The following is a 21815-nucleotide window of genomic DNA, read 5'->3' on the forward strand; positions in this document are numbered from 1 at the left end:
GAATTCATTTTATTTATCTTCTAGCACAGAACAGTTTTATTTTCTGTTGTGCTCTGATTTGTCAATTTAAAAAAAGAAGTTAAATAAATGGCTATTTACTCGTCTGAAATGTATTACATGCCATATAACTGAGTTCTATACAAAACTATTATATTCTCTAAGGTAGGGCGGCACGGAAATGCACTGATAGCAAGACAGTTTGTGTTTTGAATGCCAATTCGGCCGGGGCCTTTCTGTGTGGAGTTTGCATGCTCTCCCTCTGTTTGCGTGGGTTTTCTCCAGGTCCTGCAGCTTCCTCCCACAGTCTAAATACATGTACACTGGGGTTAGGCTAACTGGAATGTGTGAATGGTTGCTCTGGGGCCTATATGTCTATATATATGTCACTCCTGTGTTATGCTGATGACCTGGTACCGCCTCTCACCCAATGTCTTCTGCACGACTCCAGCAGAAGGATAAACTGTGTAGAAAATGGATGCATGGATACTCCAGTGTAAGGAATATATCAGTGTGAGCAATGTAACGTGTATTTACAAATGTATGATGCTAGTTTTTTTTCTCTCTTCTTTCAAATATCATCCTTCCTGAGATTATCTTAAATCTGGTCATAGTTTAATGACACGAGCAACTTGTTCTGCAACAACTGTGTTTCCTGCTTGTAAACACAACTGGTACATACACAGTCACAGTTTAACTTGAAAAGCAACGTCTGCTTGTTGTCTTTGTCGGGGGGGGGGGGGTGTTTGTGCAACCGTGGCCTGAAAACAACAACACTGTGCTGTGTGGTTGTTCAGTTCTCCCTGTGGTGTTCCAACTGCATGTATCTGCATTTTAAGCATTAATATAAAAGGCTGTTTAATGTGTTGGGAATCTCCAAAAACAAAATACACTGTTAGCTCAACATCAGGTGATCTCTGCATCACAGCATCACAGCAGAGGAAGAGGAAGTTTCAGAGTTTAAATTATACAAATGTCTAAATGTGTCAGTGCCACGTGGGACTGACTTCTCATGCTGAGGATCATTAGGGATCAACATTTTCAAAGTGGAATTTGGTCTTTACACAACAAACTTGCTGCTCGTCCCTGTTAGTAAGAGCTGTATATTTTGAATACATGATACTTGCAGTGGTGGGATGTAACAAAGTACATTCACTTCATTACTGTATTTAAGTACATTTTTCATGTATCTACGCTTATGTATTTTTATTTTCAGATACTTTTCAGTTTTACTCAACTGATTACATCAGCAAATATCTATCTATATAATATCAAGCATTGCATTTCATTGCTGACAAGGTTTTTATATTTTTAAAACTAGTCAATATCAAGAGCGGAATTGGTCATCTGATCCAATCAGAGCGTGTAGGTAGCATTAGGCCCCGCCTCCTGCAGTCCACCACCAGGACTCAAACATAATGATGTCAAACTGCATGAAAGAATAGGCGGCACTCAATAAGTACTTGTACTTCCTTATACTTTAAGTGTAAGAAAAAGTATACAAACAGCATTTTACCTGAGTACATTTTTGTCCATTTATGCGTACTATTACAAAAATGAAATGTTTGAGCACATTTGAGTATAGGCAGAGTTAATTAAAACCAGGGTTCTAAAAAAGGCCAAACTCAACTGTGCTGGTAGCGGAGAGGGGGCATGTCCTGGCAGTGCTCAGGTGAAGTGCTCAGGTGAAGTGCGGTGTCAACTGTGCAGTTGTTTGGATGATGCTCGTAAAACCCCTGCAGCCTGGGTTAATAGAGGCCAGACCATGAGCCACTGCCTGGAGGCACATTCTGAACGAGCACTGCACTCGTTCTGCAAATTGGAAGAAAAAAAAAAAAGATGTCTGCGGCTGACTCTGACCTTCCTCAGTGGACTCGTGTACGGTACAGAGAACCTGACAGCCTCTCTGATCTCAGACAATTTCTCACCTCCACATTAAATCCCCATCTTGTCACAGTTTGTCATTAGTAAGCTCAGCGTGTCAAGTTCAGCCCTGTACCTTGAATTAAACTCAGGTTTCTTTGTTTTTCATTATATTTATGTCAGTAATGAGCCTTTTTTTCTTTCAGGTGCATGTGGAATAACACCATTCAGTGCAATTTGTGTAACAAATCATCATCCCAATAATTTATTATCATGTGCAATATTTTCAATATCATATGCAATATTTAAATTCCAATATCATTAGATATCCCATATTACTTACTCCTTTATCATTTCATTTCTTCTTACTGCCACTGTAGTTAAGTATTAGTTTCTCTTTATACACTTAATTGAATTGAATTTACATTTCTACTTTATTTGAATCTTCACTTGTATTTTAGACTTTTATTTGTATTCTACTTACCTTATCTTATTGTATCTCATCTCATCCTGACAGCTTTATACTCATTTACAATCACGAGAAATAGATTTGACTCCAGGTATCCAGTGTGGTTTTTGTCATCTGGAACAAATGGAAGAGTGAAAATAAACCTGTTTAAAAGAGCTTGGGGCGATGGAAGACCTAAACAGGTGAATTCTCTGTTTGTTCCTGTTTAACTGATCATTCGTATGAAACCTCCGGGTTTAGAATGAGGAGGAGAAATGAAGCTTCTAATAAGTAATAATTCAGTCTCCTCTCGTCAAATGCCATCCCGCTATCTCATCTCATTCTGTTTTCATCCAATCACTGTGAGCAATCAGAGTTTAAAAGTTGAACATGTTCTCTCTTGCTCCTCTCAACCCTGTCAGTTCAGTATTGCAGAAAGGGACCCACTTCCATAACTGCATCACCTCAACTCTGGATCACTTCCCTTCAACCATCCAACTGACACAATGTTTATAAAGATGGACGACATGACTGCTCCCCAAAAAGGAAGCCAAAGTGTATCAATGAGACGTCACCACCGCAACTCCAGCAATTGTATGACGGATATTTTGGCTTCATTTCTAAAAATACCGCTAGCAACAAGAACTACATAGTCCTATATGTAGAATATACATCGTATTTTCTTACCTTTTACTTTCTGTTGGTACACAAAACGCAGAGACGGTCCAAAGACAAGTGTGTTTGCAGCTCTGGCAAACACACTGCACTAAACGCTGTCTCAGCACCTGCACTGCAGAACAGAGGCCGATGAATCAGATTCCAGACACCTCCCTATCAGGTCCCCATCGGTACTGTATGATTACTGCTCCTCAAACACAAAGACTGCCACCTTGGTCACCAAACAACCGACACAGCTCTCGTAGGGATCCTCACATGCATGTGGCGAGAGATGACATGTTGGATAAATGAAGTCTTGGCTGTAATATGGAAGCAGGATTGTTTCTGCTGCAGCCTTGATTGCTTCTCCTTCCCTTAAATTGATTCCTGACGCAAAATCAATGCAGCTCATGCCACTGCACACGCAGACACAGAGGAGCACTTCATTATGTGACATTCATCAGCACAGCAATGAAAGGATGGCTATGACTCACTTGTTATCAACTTTGTATGTAAAGTTTGAATCCAGAGATGATATCAAGAGCATACAAGTTAATCAGATATATTTGATAATAATTAAATAAATAAGAGGTGAACATGCAATTTTTCAATCTGGAAACGACCACAAACTAAAACTAACATCTTTAAATAAAAGCAACAATTCGTGCTTGAATCTGAACACATCTGTAATGCCCTACATCTCATCCTGACTTTGTGACCCAGCACATTTCATGATTTTCTGCCTCAAACTCTTCAATACTGAGTGAAATAAAAGCGTTGCAGAGATAATTAAACTTTTTAAATTTATCTAAACCTCTTTCCCTGTACAGATCTCTGGACAGCCAAGTGTCAGAAAAGCAGGAGGCTTCTCGTTTCACTGAAAGAACAAAAGTACAGTATCCTGAGTGACTGAAGTGCTGCTCACTTCCTCTGCCATCCCATTTTTCAATCTCCATCCACACATTTCTACACCCCACCACCTCCACCCCTTTATATTAACGCCTCGCTGTTTTTAGTCTCGTGTTTTGCTCTTGCTTCTGCAACAGCTGATAATGTTCCTGCGGTGACAGTGTATAACGGCACAAGGGAGATTGAGGAAATTTATGTTCGCCCCATCAACATGCTTCCCTGAGCATGTGGCCCCATCCCCCCATCGTTCAGCAGCTCACTCCGCCACCTGCCTCCTATGCAGCCGAGACCTTCATCGTGGCCTCTTGTGAAATCTGTGCGTCCTCGTGCGATTGCTTGTGTGAGCGTTTGCAGAGACAACTTGTTTTTTCCTCAGAGGCTCCTTCTGTTTTGGGTCGCACATTATGTTTGAAGCAGAACAAAGATCAAGGCCTCGGTTTGCTCACCGAGCTTCACTTGATGCTCAGACCGGAATCCTCATGAAATATTGAGGCTGAGTGAAAATGGAGGCAAGATTTTGAATGCTTCAGTGACCCTCACTGCTTTTGTGCAACCGGCCCGAACCACTACCTCACAGAGATCATCTGCTGTTGAGACATAAAGAAACTGAAGGTGAGGGCTGCAGGTGAAAGCAGGAGCAACATGCATACCAGGAAACTATTAACGTGACTTGCAAATGTGAATTTCTCTTGTGCAAATGCACAAATATGCAATTCGAACACATATTATGTTCAATTATTATCATCACCGAGCTTCCACTGCTGGGTAATAGAAGTTTTGTTGATGGTGGAGGCTCCACACATGCTCCTCACTGTCACGCCTCCCGTAACATGACAAAACTCAGGCCTTTTGGACATAACTGTGGTCACACCTGCACAAGTCTGACACCTCAGTTCCTAATCCAGCTCGAGCTGCCCTGTTCCTCATTTCACAGTCTGCAAGCAAACAGAATTCCAAGCAGGAGGAAAAGAGGAAGAGCAGGTTTTGTTGCAGACAAAATAAACATAGAGATAAATATAGAGGTGGAAAACACACTTAACTATAGAATTCCGGGTCTTACCCTGCTACCTGCACATCTGCAAACACCTATGGTGGGAGCTGAGCCCACATTTATTTTAAATGTGGCTGTATAGGCAGCAGCTATATCGTAATGGAAACTCCTGCACAAAAATACGCAAATGGCTTCGAAATAGCAAGGTTAATAGAAAACCCGCAGATAACAGGATGATCCGCAGTCTCTCTCCTGCAGATGCAGCTGTGCCAATACATCCAATTATCAACGACCGGTGATGTGCGATGGAGATTGGGAAGAAGAACAAAATCCTCCGGTGTGAGATGGAGCTTCTTACCGTTCACAGTCCGCAGGTGATCCGCTGGGAGAGGAGCGAGCTGGGGGAGGAGGGACGCGTCCAGCCCGGGCAGAGATGGAGAGAATCCGGACTGCAGCAGCATCCCTTGGAAAACAGGGAGGAGAGGAGGAGGAGAGGAAGAGAGGGGGAGAGAGGGAGAGACTCAACGCCCATATCAACATGCACTCAGGTCGCCCCCTGCAGGTGAAACTCTCACATTATTTTCCACAACCTTCACTCAGCAGCAAAAATGTAGTTTTCTTTAATAAAGATACAAATATATATGATAATGTTGCATTAATCATGATAATAAAATGTTTTGCATTGGCTCAGCTCTTGTGTTCATGTAAAATTAATTCAATTAGTAATGATTAATGAATGAAAATCATCATTAATCATCTATGACTAAAAATTGCAGAATAATTATAGATGTAATATAAAGTACTCAGTGTATTGTGATTGGTGCATAACTAACACAACTATACAGTTATTAATACTACTAATGCAATATAATGTAATTTTATTTATGTGAAAATGTCGCACTGCAGCACAACACAAATATTGTGCCAATCTAGATGTGCAGTAAAACACAACAGGATTGATTTCTTTTATTTTACAACAATGCAAAATGTGCAATACTGTGCATGGTTCTGCATGAGGCTATGAATAGTGTATATATTTCCATACTGAACATATTTGAACACATTTTTATTTTCATTTATTCAATGTCATTATGTAGTTTTATACTTGCTTCTTTCTGAGAATGACTGATCAATCTATAGTAGGTTTTCAACATGCATGGACTTTGGTCCATAGCAAATATTAGTTAAAAAAAATAAGGTGAAGGATAAACCAAATAAAGTACTGTAGAATAAAACTATACAATTATTTTAAATATATGTGTAAAAATGTATTACATACAATATGAAAATAAAAGCAATATTTACAGCTCCATAAAGGGCCATAGACAATTGTACAATAGTAGTAGTTTTGCACTGTCCATAAAACACAGGTCATTTATTTACAATTTAATTTTAATTCAAATTTATTATAAATAATGAATGACTCACTAAAATGTCCATGGAAATAAAGGGGAAACAGGACAGTGCATAGAAAACAATGAGCCACATTGTGCAATCCGTTTATGTAACACGTAGGTGAGATGTGTGGCTAAAAAAAAAAAAAAACAGGAAATGTGTGGCTTTAAATTTCAGCATTATTTATTTACAGCAGAAAAGTATACAAACTGCATCCACACAAAGACAGCTGTACAAAAGCTGTACATCCGATCTCCACTGCTCTGACCTCGCAGCACTGTGATATTTAGACTTTAAATACTTTGCTTCACCATGCAAATAAATGTTTACATATAGAAGAGACGGTGTCAAGGCCCAACACCCAAACTGTTTGTGGTTTCAACAGCTCGACACGGCGTCGATATCAAAAAGACACAATATCAGGGAAACAGTACAACTCCAAAGGAAGATGGTATTGACTTTGAGAATGACTCCACCTGGTTCTTAAAAAGATACATAAAGAATTCAGTGCTACGATACTGTTGACAGATTGAATCAGCGTAATTTACTTGACATGATTTCTGTAACAAATGTTTTTAGATGCAAGCTGATAGTTGTAGACCAGTAAAAGTTGTAGTATGGGCAGTAACTTGAGCAAAAATCTAAACTGTGCTTACAAATATTCAAATGTTAAAAATGAGCCTTGCAGGTAATAATGCACATGATTGTTTTTCTAGAGAACAAAACCTGTTTTCATTTAAATGAGTGCAAAGAAAACTATTATCACAGCTTCATCTCTCTTGCAAATGCTGCTTCAATATTTTGAAGTATAAATGTGTTTTTACATCGAGTATTCTAAACTTAAATACCTAAATAGCAGCTTTGTCAATAAATATGAATGTTTTTTAACATATAATCCAATTAAATTAACACAATTTCATTCAGGTTACAGGTCAAAACAACATGAATGGCGACAACAATAGTTTAACATTGAGTTAATTTCAAAAGGGAAGAGATTTTTTTACCTTGTTACATTTTCAGATTTTAGCGCGAACTAAAAAAGGTAAATCATCTGAAATTGCTCAATTTCTCTTATATATGTATTTACATTTAGGATTGTGTACATTATTTACAGTCAACACAAATATTTCACAATCGTAGCAGGTCACACCTCTTACATTCATTTGAGCGATAGGCATTTAAATACATCCCTTTCAATATCCAATAAATCCAGTCACATTAGCAGCTTTTTTTACTTAAATGACTTTGCCCAACTTTACCAGACAACACTGCTATGTGGTGTGGTGCCGTGTATCACTGATACATACAGTTGCCGAGATGTCTCACACAAGTAACAGAAAACACAAATGCAACAGATTTTGATAATGAAACAAGCCGTCGTTTGTAAAAACCTGGACAATGCAATCACTGCTTAAAGGTCCAGAAATTTAATCCAGAATATTCCTCATGATGTTTTCACTAGTTTGTTTCATCTAAATTGTATGAATTGTAGTTTTCTTTACCTCAGAAAAGGCCCTTTATATTTAAATACTTTATATTTACATCGAGGGGACCCTCTCTACGGAGGACAAACTAAACACCTTTCTTTTTTTAATGACGATTAAAGGCTACCACAGGTTCTTTTTCATGTTTGGAAGGAGAGGGTGAGGGGTGTTCAGCTGCAACATGCAACTTCAACACTAGACATCACTAAATTCTACACACTGTACCTTTAAAACATGATGCTTGTTTATTCAAAGTTTTACCGTACAAGTGCTCAGAGTGCCCATAAAAGGTAAAATGCACCTACACGGTAACTCCTCAAATAGAAAAGCATCACATTTTATCTGGCGACTGGCTTGAACAAGTTTTCACAGACAGTTCATTTGACGCACATGTCCATGACATGACGGCAGAAAGTTACTCTGCTCATTTCATTGTCAACATCAGTTGTCGCTCACTTCTGTTGCGATTGGGTTTTATTGTGTGGTTTTGAAAATAGTGTTCTGGTTTTTGTATTTTCTGTTAAAGTGAAAGACATCCCGGCCCCTGCAGATAAACGTTTGTGCCGTGAGCATGAGGACAAAGACAGATCCATGTTCCATGTAGCACCATGTTGTGACTGTCTGAGCTATATTGTATAAAAATAAAGACACAGATGTGTTTTCTATAACTTTCCTCAGTAACAGCAGTCATCTTTTAAACACAGTGAAATTCTCAGCTCTTTGACGATTATTATTACTTTATTTTTAATTAAAATGAAAATGTAAAGCAAAAGGATGCGGATTTAAAAAGTATTATTCCATGTGATCTGGACACAGTTACAGCCTTAGTGATGCATATTTACGGAACATCTGCCAAGCAAAGTTGCCCAAAAGCAAAGTCGAGCTGCATTTCACGAAAAAGCTATGAGAGTTTGTGATTATTTCACTTGTTATGAGCGCACGTAATAAAAGCCACAGCGATTCTCTGTCAGTTAATGCTCTTAATCAACCAGCAGCTGATGACTGGGTCTGGTGCACGTGCACGGGAAGTTTTATTCATTGCTCAGCATCGTACCGCATCAGGAAAGTAACAGATACTCTTAAAATGTTCAAGCTCATATACAACTTAAAAAAAAAGAAATAATAATAATCAAGTTAATCCTGTAGATGAAGGACTCAAAATAAAGTTGAACAATACACTTGTGTACTGCATGTACTGTACATGAGTTTAAAGAAAACTTTTTCTTTGCCACTGCTTCTGATCCACAGCTTCGTTTGTGCTCGGTAAAAATTGATCATATCAAATTGTAAAACATAAAAATCACATTTAATCTAAAAATAATGTTTTTAAGTGAAAGGGAACTGTTGGCAGAAATTTAATGTAGAATAATCCTCACGATGTTTTCACTAGTTCATTTCATCTAAATTCAATGAATTGTAGGTTTCTTTACGCCAGAATGCTACACACCGTAACTTTAAAATCTTGTCAGATATTCATCTCGTACTTTTACTGAGTCAAACAGCCAAACTAGACAAAATAATAAAAACAACTCAATGCTCTGAGTGACGGGCTTGTACAAGTCTCCTGGATTCAAAGAGATTTTTGACACACGTCATTGTCTTAATATGCAGAACAGAGTAGATTTGTGAACCTCATGTATTCTTAGGAATCTTCGTCATCATCTTCGTCGTCTGCGGCGGCGTCCTGTCTGTCATGAAGGAAGGCTTGCTTCTCCGGGATCATGGGCTCGCCCTTTATTTTGCAGGGTGGTGTGTAGGTGCCCGACTTCTGCGACTTGGCCTCCGTGCTGTTTCGAATGCCGTAGCCAAAGTAGATAACAAAACCTGCAAATGGAGTAGACCCATTAATGCAAAGATAAATTACTTCTAACAAATTAAATACAATACAGGTATATTCATTTTATAAATTATAATACTTTCAATAGTTTGCCTCAAAAAAATCTGAATTACCTAAAACCATCCAGATGGCAAAACGCAGCCAGGTTCCTTTGTCGAGCTGCATCATCAGGTAAACATTGATAAACATACTGATGACTGGCAGAAAAGGCAGCAGAGGAACCTGAGAGAAAAGAGAGTGTGAAATTTGACGCAGTTCAACTTTTGATAAAAAGAAAAGACACAAAAAGTGATGGAAGAGATATGGACAATAAGAAAAAACTGTTCAATGGGCTGGAACTTAGACAACTTTTCATTTTTGCAAAAACAACTTTCAAAAGCCATAACTTTAAAGCAATTTCACATGTTTTCCAGGAAACCTCGGTTTAATTTATTTCATTAATGCAAGAAAGAGTTTTCGTGCAGTTGCAAAGAGTCTGTGTTACTCTATAGGGAATGAATGTGTCACGATGGCAGCACACTAAATTCATGAAAGATTCATGTTACTGCACTTTTATTACTATAATGAGTAGTCCAAAATGTAATCAATTAAAAAACAACTTGTGCTTTATTTTATAAATCCATGACAAGAAACGATGTCTAGTTTAAAAGATGTGTAGTAATTGAGCAGGTTAGAAGCAATAACAGTCTTCAGTGAATTTCACCGCGCAGCAGTTAAACTACAATAAAACCGTTCTCTCTTAGAAGCGACTGTACCGTGAAGGCAAGCTTGGTCTTGCTCTGAGGTTGTCGGCACACAATGACGCAGAGAGCCAGACAGATGGCCATGATGATACTAAGGATAGTCAGTGACCAGGGCGCCATCCCTCCCTGAACAGCTACAACACTGAAGACAAACGCCAACACACCTGCACGGGGGGGGAAGAGAGAGCGTCAGCTGATGATAACAAGGTAGCCAGGCCTGCGTGCAAGTGTGTGTGTGTGTGTGTGTGTGTCCCTCACCGAGTAAACTGGCGCACACATTCACAGTAAAACCAGACAGTGGTGACGGTTCTGTGTTTAAAGGGTAAAGCAGATTCTTGATGGTGAAGCGATCCGTGGGCGGAGGCAGAATGTCGATGTTCACCTCGCTACACGACTCCCCATTGTCCGGTTCCTCCTGAGTGTTGGTCATCTCGTAGGCCACACTGGGCTGCTCAGGCTGGTACCTTCAGACGACAAACCACCACACACTGAAACTGTACAGTCCCCAAACACCGCTGCTTTCTATGGTGAATATGCCACAATTGATTTAGATGAATCATAAATGTAATCTGCCATCTGTCTTAACAAGCCGTTTATATTTGATTTAATTGTTTTGTTTAATTATACCTGTTTTGCATTTTTTGATTTATTTTATGCATAGATTAAACTATATAAATATACGTTTATTAGCCTTACTTTTACTGCAACATGCATAAAAAACATGAAATGTATAAGATATTCACAAACTTTAGTCTGAAGGTTCTCATTCTTTTGAAAACAGCTTTTGATATCACCATGGTAATGTGGATCAGAAAACTGAAACACTCTTGCACACTTTTGGACGGGCTGGTTCGATTAGCCTCTGAGTGGGGGATTTCCTTCTCAGTCCGCGGATGTGCTAATATTACATATCATTTAATATGGTGTTATTCAGCCTGAGGACTATACCTGAGGACCAGCACACAGGCAGCGACCAGGGTGTAGGCCAACAAGGTGCCGATGGACATGAGGTCAACCAGGTCCTTCAGGTCAAACAGGAAGGCCATCACAGCTGCAGGAGAAGAGGAAAATACATGTCAGCAAAAACATCTTTAAATTAATCCAGCAGGCCAAAACAGCACAGTTAGCATTTTATCCACAAAAAAAATATAATTTGTAGATTTTTAATTTTAGAAAATTGATCAAAACAGCACCCAAAACACCACCATCCTCCTGCCACAAGGGGGCAGTCTTGCCTTTGCCCTCAGCTCAGCTACCTACCAGACAAGAGCCCCGCCACCAAGGTGGAGATGATGGGCGTCTTCCTCTTGCTGATACGGGCCAGAAACGAGAAGAGAAGACCATCGCGAGCCATAGCAAAGATAATGCGAGGCAGAGGAAACATGGAGCCGAGGAGACTAAGCCGAGGGTGAAGCAAGAAGGAGGAGGAGGAAGAGGTTTATAATGTGTAGAAGAAATCCTCAGTTTGTGAACCCTGGTGTCTCACACACAGCCTCAGCCGCCGCCACACACAGCCTCGCATCCTGAGTCACCAACACAGCACGTTGTATTCAGGATGTTGCAGGGCCACAGCTTTATAATGCTGAGGCCGTGTGCACCAAGAGTCTCACAGGGCTCTGACAGGAACCCCCCCCCCCCCCCCCCCCATAACCAGTTAGTAGGTTTAGGTCGCGGCCTCACCTGCCACAACACCCGAGGTTATTGTAGCTGTTAAAGGGGTTTTGGTTCGGTCGCTGATTTTAGCCAAACATTTGAAGAGCAGGCCATCTTCTGCCATGGCCCAGATCACTCTGGGCATTGGGAACATCGAGCCTAGTAAACTAGTGTGGGGAGAGAGAAAAACAAAAGCATGCCGTGCATGTGAATGCACACAATTAGAACAGGGAACAAGTGTCAGGGTCAATTAAATATTATGTCACTCAGTAGAACCCATACCTCTCTCAGGCCCCTTTATAAATATCAGTCTCCTAAAAATGCAATTTTTCTCCATCTTAAATTATGCTGTGAGGAATTAAGGAAAATGTGGGTAAATGCCGCTTGGGACAAAAATGTGTCCCCCAAAAAGTATGTGAAGCTGAATTAAAAAGACAATGTTAGGTTTAATCACTATTAACAAACTAATTATAGTCTATTTTGTTTGCCTTTCATGTACCAGTGTCAATACAGTTTCCTGTCAATGTCGCATCTACAGGTTGTGGTGGTGGTGGTGGTGGTTACAGGATGTAAACATGAATACAAACGATGCTTTGCAAATGTTTTACGACGCAGGAACATTTCATGCAGAACAATTACAGGAGGCGGCAGGAGGTCCTCTTACCTGGTGGACAGGGCACACAAAGAGCCAATGGCCACAGCGTACGTGGCTCCCTCCCAGCCCACGTACTTAAATGCTACTGGTAGAGGGCTGTTTTTGTCAAGCATGTAGTACGGCATCATCACAGTGAGCGCTGCGGACACGCCGAAGTACGCCACGAAACAGATGAGGAGCGAGGCCACGATCCCAACAGGGATGGCCCTCTGGGGATTCTTCACCTCCTCTCCTACAGGGAGGAAACACAACCAGGAGATGTCAGAGGAAGAACATCATCGTGTGCGATGATTATCAGATCGATGTGCTTCCTCTCACCTGTAGTGGCGATGCAGTCAAATCCGATGAAGGCATAAAAACACGTGGCCGCACCAGAGAGGACTCCAGAGAAGCCAAAAGGCATAAAACCGCCCTCACCGAGGGATTCTTCGGATGGAATATCACTAGTCATGCTGGAAATAAAAAGTAGGCATTTGATTATTTGGAACAGCAACATTTTTGGGGGACGTTTTTAAATGTTCTTTATTTCACCCACTTGAACATGAAGTCGTTGCTGCTGGTGGAATTGAGGATCTTTTCAGGGTTCAATTTCCAGTTCTCCAGGTTTCCTTTCACCATGCCAGAGATGACCACAAACAGCAGCACCAGCACGTTAATGCAGGTGAATACTTTATTTACCAAAGCCGACTCCTTCACTCCAAATACAAGCAGTCCTGCAAGCATTTAAAAAAAGACAAAGTGAAAAATGAAAACCTATAACGAAAAGAAAGGACAAAATATGAGAGACAGTTTACGCATCTTTATTCAAGTGCTCTTTTAGTTTCAGTTTGTAATTCTCTCTCACAGAAAAAACCCTGCACTTGCAAAAAATCCGAGCAGAGTAGAAATCCAGGAGCAGAAGTTGCTCGTGTGCACAGAGTTTGAGGAGAAGAGCAGAAGCTGCAGAGCAGGAAATCTAAGCACTAGCAGGGAATGTTTGAGTGCAAGGGCAGCATTTTGAGAGAGAGCATTACAAATCTGAACATGGATTCAGTAAGTTCCAAGATTGAGCCCTTGAATAAAGATGGGGAAAAACAAACAATATCAGATCAGTTCCTGACCCGTCAGAGTAATGATGATGAAGACAGCAAATATGTCGGGATATTCTGCCAGGATGCCCGGGGCGTTGATGGTCATGTGTTGTCTGCAGAATTCCTCAATATGGCGTCCAATCAGCTCGTCAAAGGTGGCGCTCCACGCTCTGGCCACGCTTGAAGTTCCTGTGCGGAGGAAAGAATTTAATAGAAACCAAAGAATATCTGGTGGGACAGCCAAACTCCTTCCCTTCCTTATCGAAAGTGTCTCACCGATGATGTAAGAGAGGATGAGGTTCCAGCCCGTGATGAACGCCCACAGTTCTCCCACGGTCACGTAGCTGTAGAGGTAGGCCGAGCCAGTTTTGGGGACACGGGCTCCAAACTCGGCGTAGCACAGGCCGGCGAGGACGGAAGCCAGGGCGGCGATGAGGAAGGAGAGGACGATGGCAGGTCCGGAGCTGCTTCGCGCCACGGCGCCAGCGAGCACGTAGACGCCAGCCCCCAGCGTGCTGCCGACACCGAGGGCCACCAGATCGAATGTGTTGAGGCATCGACACAAGCGGGAGTCCTCGGTGTTACAGTCCACGACCTTGACCCGCAGGAGCTGCTTCCCAATGCCTTTCAGTGCTGCCAGAATCATCCTGGTTGGCACTGTGTACCAATGCTCTACTGCAGGTATTCACCTGTTGACACAATAAGCCAGAAGTATTACTATGCAATTGAAAACACACACAATACATGTAGTTTTTATTTCTTACTTCGTCCAAGTCTGATTATTGGTCGGTTGGTTTGTTTGTAAGCAGTATTAAACAAAAACTACTTCTCTGATTTCTTAAAAACATGGAATGTGTATAATCTTTAGTTTAACCTTGGCGTCATCAAGTGTTTCAGCCTTTTAATCACAATAACATTGTGATGGGATGCTTTTTGACATTTTCACAAATTTCCAGAAACTAATTTGTGGATCTAGATGAAAGAAATCGGGCATTTTTAGCAGACTTCTATATTTCAGTGTATACTCTACCGAGTGTTCTAGTTCAATAGGCTTCCAACGGCCAAACAATACAAATTGCAGCAAAAATGTTCTGCCTGTTGGGGGTTTACAGTGAAGACGCTCCCAAATTCCTCTGCTGGATCTACGGGAATTTTCTGTTTTCTACTCAGACGAGTGCTCAGAGTGTTTGGACGGTGCACGAGTTGTCTGAGTTCAGTTTTCTCAGGTGTGAAGATGGAAACTTGACAATAAACCATGTGCAAAGTAAGTGAGTTCAGTTCAGGAAGAAACTGTCAAAAATGTCCCAATATTGATAAAAGGTTTATTAGCAAAGTAGCACTGTAGCTTTTTACCACTGATATCAAGGATAATGCGGAAACTGCTTCAATGTGCAACAAATCTATATCGTGAGACCAAACTAATACTGGTCCATTCAGAACATACAAACAGTGTACTGACCAAAATATATCATTAGTATTATAACATTATACCATGAAAATTAGAGGATATACATCTAAAAAAATACCTTTAGCTCACAAACTAATGTTTAACTATTCAAATATACTTTACATCTACATTTGTACTATATGTAATATATTATTAAGAAAATGGCTCTGACCATTTTCATCGGACGAGAGGCTGGTTGTTTTAAGTACATCAATTTACATACTTACATTCAACCGACACAGCTTCTGATTGGACAATCATTCTACCTTATACTCTCCTATAATAACTTCTATTGTTCCAGGTTACAATGACGGCAGCAAGTAAAACAGAAAGGAAGAGACAGAGAAATCAAATGATTGCTGAGCTTTTTTCATTTTAATTTACCAGGTAGAATATTAAGATACTGTAGATGTGAATGAATCCAGACTTTTCACACCCTATAAAAATGTAAAAGCCAGCACAGCACAGACAACAGATCTATCCAACAACGCACACAATACTCACTGTCACAACACAATACAAAGCAGGGGTTCTCTGCCTTTAGTCTTCTTTCACTTTATAAATCCTCTCAACCACTTTCTCCGAGAGTGTGTAGCTGTGGACCGATTTCTCTTCTTTAGATGAAGAGAGACACACAGGGACGTTTACAAGCGCTGGCTCGACACGTGATGCCGACGCCTCTTGTGTACAAACTATTCAGGTGTCCGATTCACAAATAGAACCGTGACGTGTCACATGGCCTCAGGTCTCAAACACTTGAAGCAGCTGTGACGATAGCCATGTTCCACCCGCACAGGACTGACCCACCAACAGGCTCTACTGATTATCATCAAATAATAAATACCAGAGGTCAAGAACAATATGACTGGATTTTACATCTGACATACCGTCATAGTTGAATAGTTGTACAAGACTTAAGGAGTGATTTTGATTGTAAATTTGTTCTGTCGTAGGTATTACAATCACAGAACTCTGGAAAGCTGCAGAGGGTTATCTCTTCTAGTCTCGATTTTTCTCTAAAGAAAAACAGATTCAAGGACTAAATGAGCCGTAGTTGACATTAAACAATTTCATGTTGTCCATCTGGGTTATGATGACCTGGGACAGTTGGGGCCAGATACTTAAGCAGGCCAGAAGTGTTTGATAAGAGGAGGCCAGAAGTGTCAATAAAAGTATAGGACATGTAAAAAAAAACTACTGCATGTCCTTACAGGCGGCTCAAGGATGAACGTTTGCTCCACCACAGCCAGGGAGGGAAAACAATGGTGGTGGAACAGTCGATGGCTCAGCACAGACACATTTGCACATGACGTGACACGCGGAGATCGAGCTAAAAAAGGAGAATGGGCAGGGAAAGGACCCTGCCCTCTCCTCAGCCAATCACTGAGCTTGCTGCATTGGTGAATCTGGAATAGCAGTGAGTCACATGCTCGTCACTACTTGGCTGTGGGCAAAATACTCCTTCAAACGTCTCCCGTGTGTTGGCTGTGACATTGTTTATGCTCACAAGGAATTTAACACAAAGCTCAAGCACAATCTATTATATAGAAAATACAGCAGAGGTCAAATGTTAAATCCACAAGATAGTGGTGTTTTACTTATTTATTCTTGTTATATTCTCTGAGCAGCCACAACAACAGGGACACCACCCAAGCGTTAATATTGAACCTGTATGTGTCTGTTGGCTGATAAACGCTGCTACAAATGTTGTTACATCTATTACACACAACAGACGGACACCTGCAGAACTACCCGCGTCAGAGAAAACACATTATCTCAAAGATATCAGAGAGCAACTTGACATTTTTCTTTCCAAACATAAATTGGAGAAATACTGCCGGATGTGTTTAATTAGAATTTTCCCTGCGTGAATACAAATAAAAACGATGGAGGCTGCAGCAAAGAGCCCATTTAGAGCCCACTGAGCTGGCACTTGGCACATGAAGGGTATTTAGCAGCACCACAAAGAGCCCACCTGCCCTTGTGGCATAACTGGGGAGCGAGCAAACAAAGGCCCATGTGAGGGCGATCACAAAGCACACAGCTCACACGAGCCAAACAAACTCTCCTTTCCAGGGATTAGGGCCTTGGTGACACCTCTAGGGCTAAGATGACCTTGTAACACTGCACCTGGGTAGGACAAAACTAAAAAAGAACAGCTATCTATTATAAAAAGAACAGAGGTGTTTATAGCTGGAATATCCAAATAATGTTTATTGCACTTGGGACAATTACTAATGCAAAATCACTCACATTTAAAACTTGAACAATTCTTCTTTCATGACACACATAAATAAATGTTCCTGAATATCTCATATAAGTGTGAAGCTGCTATCTTGTGCTACACAGGTCATCTGGACAAGTGGCTTTCACTGCAGCAGGGGCGGATCCAGGCGCAGGGCTAGGGGGCAAGGGTGCCAGCTGAAATCTGATGGGCCCCTGAAGTGCCCCAGTCCTGTCAGCAGTTTTTTTTATATATATATATATAATCTAGTCACTTACTAACATTAAATGCGATTATTTTATATTTTTAAGCCTGTGTTTGAACAAGCAGCATTCACCTCACTGAATCAGGAGTTATGCATGAATGTTGGACATATAAGTCCCTGAAGTCTGAACTAATCAACTTTAAATTTACTTGTGTTTCAAATGTATGTATGTATAATATGTAGCGTGTCATTTTGATTCATTTTAAACTGTTACTTGACTAGTTCATATTAGTTTATTGAGCTCTATATTCAAATGATTTTTTATAGCATTACCGACCTGTCCTCTTGTTCAACAATTTTGAATTGATTGTTGACCTTGTTTACTTCCATGAGAACTGAACCTGAAACTATGCATAAGGGCCAAAAACAAGACATATAATAAACATCTGTGTCAACAAATACTCAACAGATCAATACTCCAGTGCTGACTATTGACCTACTCTTTAAACTGCATTTTCTTTTGAATCGCTAAATAACAGAATCATGAAAACAATCATATGACAATCATTTACCACACCCACACCTTAACCTAACCTCACTTCTTAAAAAACTGAAAATGTAAACACTTATGTTATGGTCACTTGACTTTTTGTCCCAATAAGGGAGACAAGTGAACATAATGTGGCCATTTAAACATGTTTAACAGATTCATGTCCCCACAACATTAGAGAATAACTGGACACAGACACACACCCACACAGTAGCCAGTAATAGCATAATGATTTAGATTCTGAGTTGTTGTCACGTCGGTTTGAAACCAGCTGCGGTGTCAGAAACAGTATCCTGTTCAGGCTCAGCTGACGTGACCTTGCAGCCTCTCACCGTCTGATTCAGTGTTTACATTGTGCACCTTCCTCATGATTTCCACTCCAACATGTCAGGATGACACCACAGGCAGCCATATGTTTAGGCTAACATATCACATTTTTTACATATGTTAATATAAACGTCCCTGATTTACAGGATCATTCCTCAAGAGTCCACCCACTGGTTGACACACATAAAGTCCTCCTAGAAATTATAAAGAATAAAACATTTGGCAGGTGGTCACACTGCTCATTTACAAAGCACACATAATGTACGTAACGTAATTCTACATTTTCATTTCTCTAACCTTTCTACAGTCAGTTGTTCATTTCCAACCGTGCTGAAAATACAAAGCATCAAATAAACGCTGATCACTAAAAATATCACAAACACTTAACAACCTTTTTCACACTATTTTTAACAGAGGCCTGAAACAGATGCCTGTATTTCCAGGTACTGAGGCGTTAATTTTCAGAATAAATCTTTGTGATTGCAGCAACCGTTGGGTAACAAGTGTGAAAGCTGAAATACAACAGGATGAAACACCTGATTAAAATAAATACCTGATTAATACTGTGGCTGCTTCAGGATTGACACAATTTCCATGGATTAAATCAGGTTTGTCTGTTTGTGTAAATAATGGAATATGTGGGATTAACATAGAAAAGCACTGGAGATCAGATACAACAAGCTCAGATAATTACAGGACAGAAATTGTGATGTTGTTCACAATTTCTCAAATGTCTCATTATCCAAGGTTTATTGACACCGTTTTGTATTCTTACTGAGGTAGAGAGATAATAACAGTAAAAGAAACAAGTGTGATGTGACTAACGGTGACTTGTGATTCCTAATTTCAGCTGAACTTTGAAATGTATTTTTCCATGTCATAAGGACTGTTTCTCATCTGTCGCATTGGAAATGCATTAGGACAGAATCTGCTCCTGGCAAATACAGAGCGGAATGTTTACAGAGATCAATAAAACTTGATATGCACGTACAGACACATGAGGTGGGGAACTCATTGTTTCATCTCAGTTTGTCTAACAGACTTCATGACTTCATTCTGCACTTTTACTCTTTAGGGGCATTTTGAATCCTTCTTCAGGCAGACAGATATCACGATGTATTGTGTTTTATGATTGTCTTGCATATCGCAGAATTGCTGTCTCGTGTAATATTGGGTCACGAATCGTGGATCATTATGCCAGGATTCCAAACCCAAAACAGTAGGGTTTTGAGGACAAACTTTGATTGTTCCCTGTCTAAACCACAGCAGAATCAACTTCCTGCAGAATAAAGATGAGGTCTTAAGCTTGAAATGATCCATTTGTCATGTTTGCTATCAATATTAATGCTAGAGACGCTAATATGCCCACTGAGGAGTTTCCTGTTTGCCTCTGACTTCAATCTTTTATATCTGATTTTAATTATCCTTTTTTTCTCTATGTAACTCTTTTCATATTATTATTTTCTGTTTTGTCTTAAGTTGCTTTTACAATTAGCAATGATGCCTTTTATATTTTATGTCAAGCCATTTGAATTGCCTTGTTTAAAATGGTCTTGATCTAAATCAAGTTAAACTGTTATTATGTGTATTTTAATTTAGTTCAGTTTACTCTAACATGAGTCGAACACACAGGGTTTGTTTGTTAACATGTGTTTTAAAACATAAAAAAATGGCTTAAAGTGCATTTGTCTGCATAAAAAAATGACAATTAAAAAAAACATTTCAAGAAAGATGAAATTAAAATCACATTTAAACCAATGACACATTTACAGTTTCACACAGAAACCACATCCTCATGGTGGGAGAAATGTTTGATTTTAAGTTTCCATCCTCCAATTTTGATGACTCTTCCCATTCAAACAAGAATGTGCATGGAGTTTGGTTTGTGTACAGCGCGGGTGGGTCCGTGTGTGTTCACCCACTCACGCTTTGTGAAGTGGTGGCGCTAAACAAGGAAACGTGTCCCCACTGCCCTCCCTCGATCTGCAACAAGACAAACTGCAGGAAACACGTTTCTCTCCAGTATCAGGATCAGATGAAGGTTCACGTTTCTCCTCCACATTAAAAGTTGCTCTGTGATGATCTGATGATCACACGTTGCATCAGCCGGATACTTCCTTGTTCTTTCTCTCACCACGTGCACAAACCTTCAACTACTACTACAGAGTGCGCGTGGCTCAGAGTTGCATCACGCTCATTCTTCTCTTTTACGCAAAAAAAACTTCGAGGCCTTCGACATGCGTAAATATCAAGCTTTGTTTCCAAAATAAGAGTCTGATTATAACTGAAGTTTAAGAACCCTCTTACCTTCTTCACCAAGTCGCCGACACATGAAGAGTACTAGCAGCCCTGCCCTCCTGACGTGTGCATCGACCGGATATTATCTGACAGATGCGCTGAATAGAGGTGTTTCCCTGAAAGTCCAGCCCAGCTGTTTGTGGCCCCACCCAGCTCTAAAATAGGAAACCGAAAAGAAGTGTATTAGGCTATAAATGCCCCATTTTACTGCATGCACCCTCTGCAACCATTAGGTGGCGCTGTGCACAAGCAAATGCACCCTCCATGCTCGTCCTGCTGCAGCCACTTCACTCACTCACTCACACACACACACACACACACACACACACACACACACACACTAATATAATGAAGTAAAGTGTGAAAACTAATGTGATTTCTTGCCAAGAGAGCTCAACACTTGCAAATAAAAAAAAAAGAAACGTGCAAACTCAGAAAACATCTTCATCAAGTTGTTGACACAGGTGCTCACACCCAGAACAGTGATGAACCTGGCTGTAGTTCAATGCTCTGTGTCATTGAAGTCTGCTACTCGTCACTGGTGATGGAACTTCACAAAGCCAGCTTCTTCGCTTCTTTAGCCCCCCTTCAAACATTCCTGTTGTGGTTTTTCACTATTCTCAGCGTGCTTCTGTATTTGCAGGTGTTGGGACTTTTTGCAGCACACGTGTCATCAAATTGATAAAAAATCTTCTCTGAGTTTGCACATTTTTTCAATTTGCATCTTGATTTGCATTTGACGGGCTCTCTTGGCCACCGTACTCTGCGGACAGGAAACACAGCCAAGGAACTTGCAAGATGGGTTAAACATCCTGCAGCAGGAGGAACATTTATTTATTTTACTGTGTCATATGCAGGTGACACACAGATGTATTTCTCTTTAAAAATGAATGACTCAGATCAACTTAGTTTACACAATGACTGTATCCTGAAGATTAAATGTGTGTTTTTTCCTTCAGGATTCATTGAAGGAAAATATCTTCAAGGTGATAACTATTGGCCCGACACAGTCAAAACCTCCATGTTAAACCACCTGCAGTTTGTCCATGGTGTCACCTTTGA

At 40.4% G+C, this 21815-nt stretch overlaps 2 protein-coding genes across 7 annotated transcripts in view; both read right to left on the reverse strand.

Moving 5' to 3' along the window:
* mtus2b (microtubule associated tumor suppressor candidate 2b) overlaps window positions 1-6287 on the reverse strand; it is a 30684-nt gene extending 24397 nt beyond the window's left edge. For 3 of the 4 annotated variants that reach the window (XM_069534893.1, XM_069534892.1, XM_069534889.1), the window contains exon 1: window positions 5224-6287. The gene's annotated coding sequence lies outside the window, so the exon portion shown is untranslated. Of the gene's footprint in view, window positions 1-2344; window positions 2444-5223 lie in introns of all 4 variants that reach the window. The other variant, XM_069534890.1, reaches the window with a different exon arrangement.
* Window positions 6288-6425: 138 nt separating this feature from the next.
* Window positions 6426-20918, reverse strand: LOC109630384 (high affinity cationic amino acid transporter 1-like). 3 transcript variants are annotated; one of them, XM_069534897.1, is made up of 12 exons: window positions 20763-20918; window positions 13979-14391; window positions 13733-13891; window positions 13168-13345; window positions 12951-13084; window positions 12642-12864; window positions 11585-11721; window positions 11273-11375; window positions 10583-10788; window positions 10337-10488; window positions 9695-9803; window positions 6426-9568 (listed from the first exon to the last, which is right to left on the reverse strand). In XM_069534897.1, the coding sequence occupies exons 2-12, from the start codon at window positions 14346-14348 to the stop codon at window positions 9387-9389; spliced, it is 1953 nt and encodes a 650-aa protein (XP_069390998.1). In that variant the 5' UTR covers window positions 14349-14391; window positions 20763-20918; the 3' UTR covers window positions 6426-9386. The 3 variants fall into 3 exon arrangements, with proteins under 3 accessions (XP_069390998.1, XP_019944124.1, XP_069390996.1); XM_020088565.2 differs by lacking the exon at window positions 11585-11721 and adding an exon at window positions 12005-12144; XM_069534895.1 differs by lacking the exons at window positions 11585-11721; window positions 20763-20918 and adding exons at window positions 12005-12144; window positions 15654-15793.
* Window positions 20919-21815: the final 897 nt, after the last annotated feature.

This window comes from Paralichthys olivaceus, chromosome 11 (genome assembly GCF_024713975.1).
Source record: "Paralichthys olivaceus isolate ysfri-2021 chromosome 11, ASM2471397v2, whole genome shotgun sequence".
Classification (NCBI taxonomy): Eukaryota; Metazoa; Chordata; class Actinopteri; order Pleuronectiformes; family Paralichthyidae; genus Paralichthys; species Paralichthys olivaceus.

Bases quoted from the DNA above. Each gene is read 5' to 3' on its own strand.
- LOC109630384 (XM_020088565.2), bottom strand. From the start codon at position 14,348: ATGATTCTGGCAGCACTGAAAGGCATTGGGAAGCAGCTCCTGCGGGTC. The intron at 12,145-12,641 runs GTAAGAGGACCT...TCCCCACACTAG, and splicing joins TTGTGTGCCCTGTCCACCAG to TTTACTAGGCTCGATGTTCC. The intron at 11,376-12,004 runs GTGAGGCCGCGA...CTTCTCCTGCAG, and splicing joins AACCTCGGGTGTTGTGGCAG to CTGTGATGGCCTTCCTGTTT.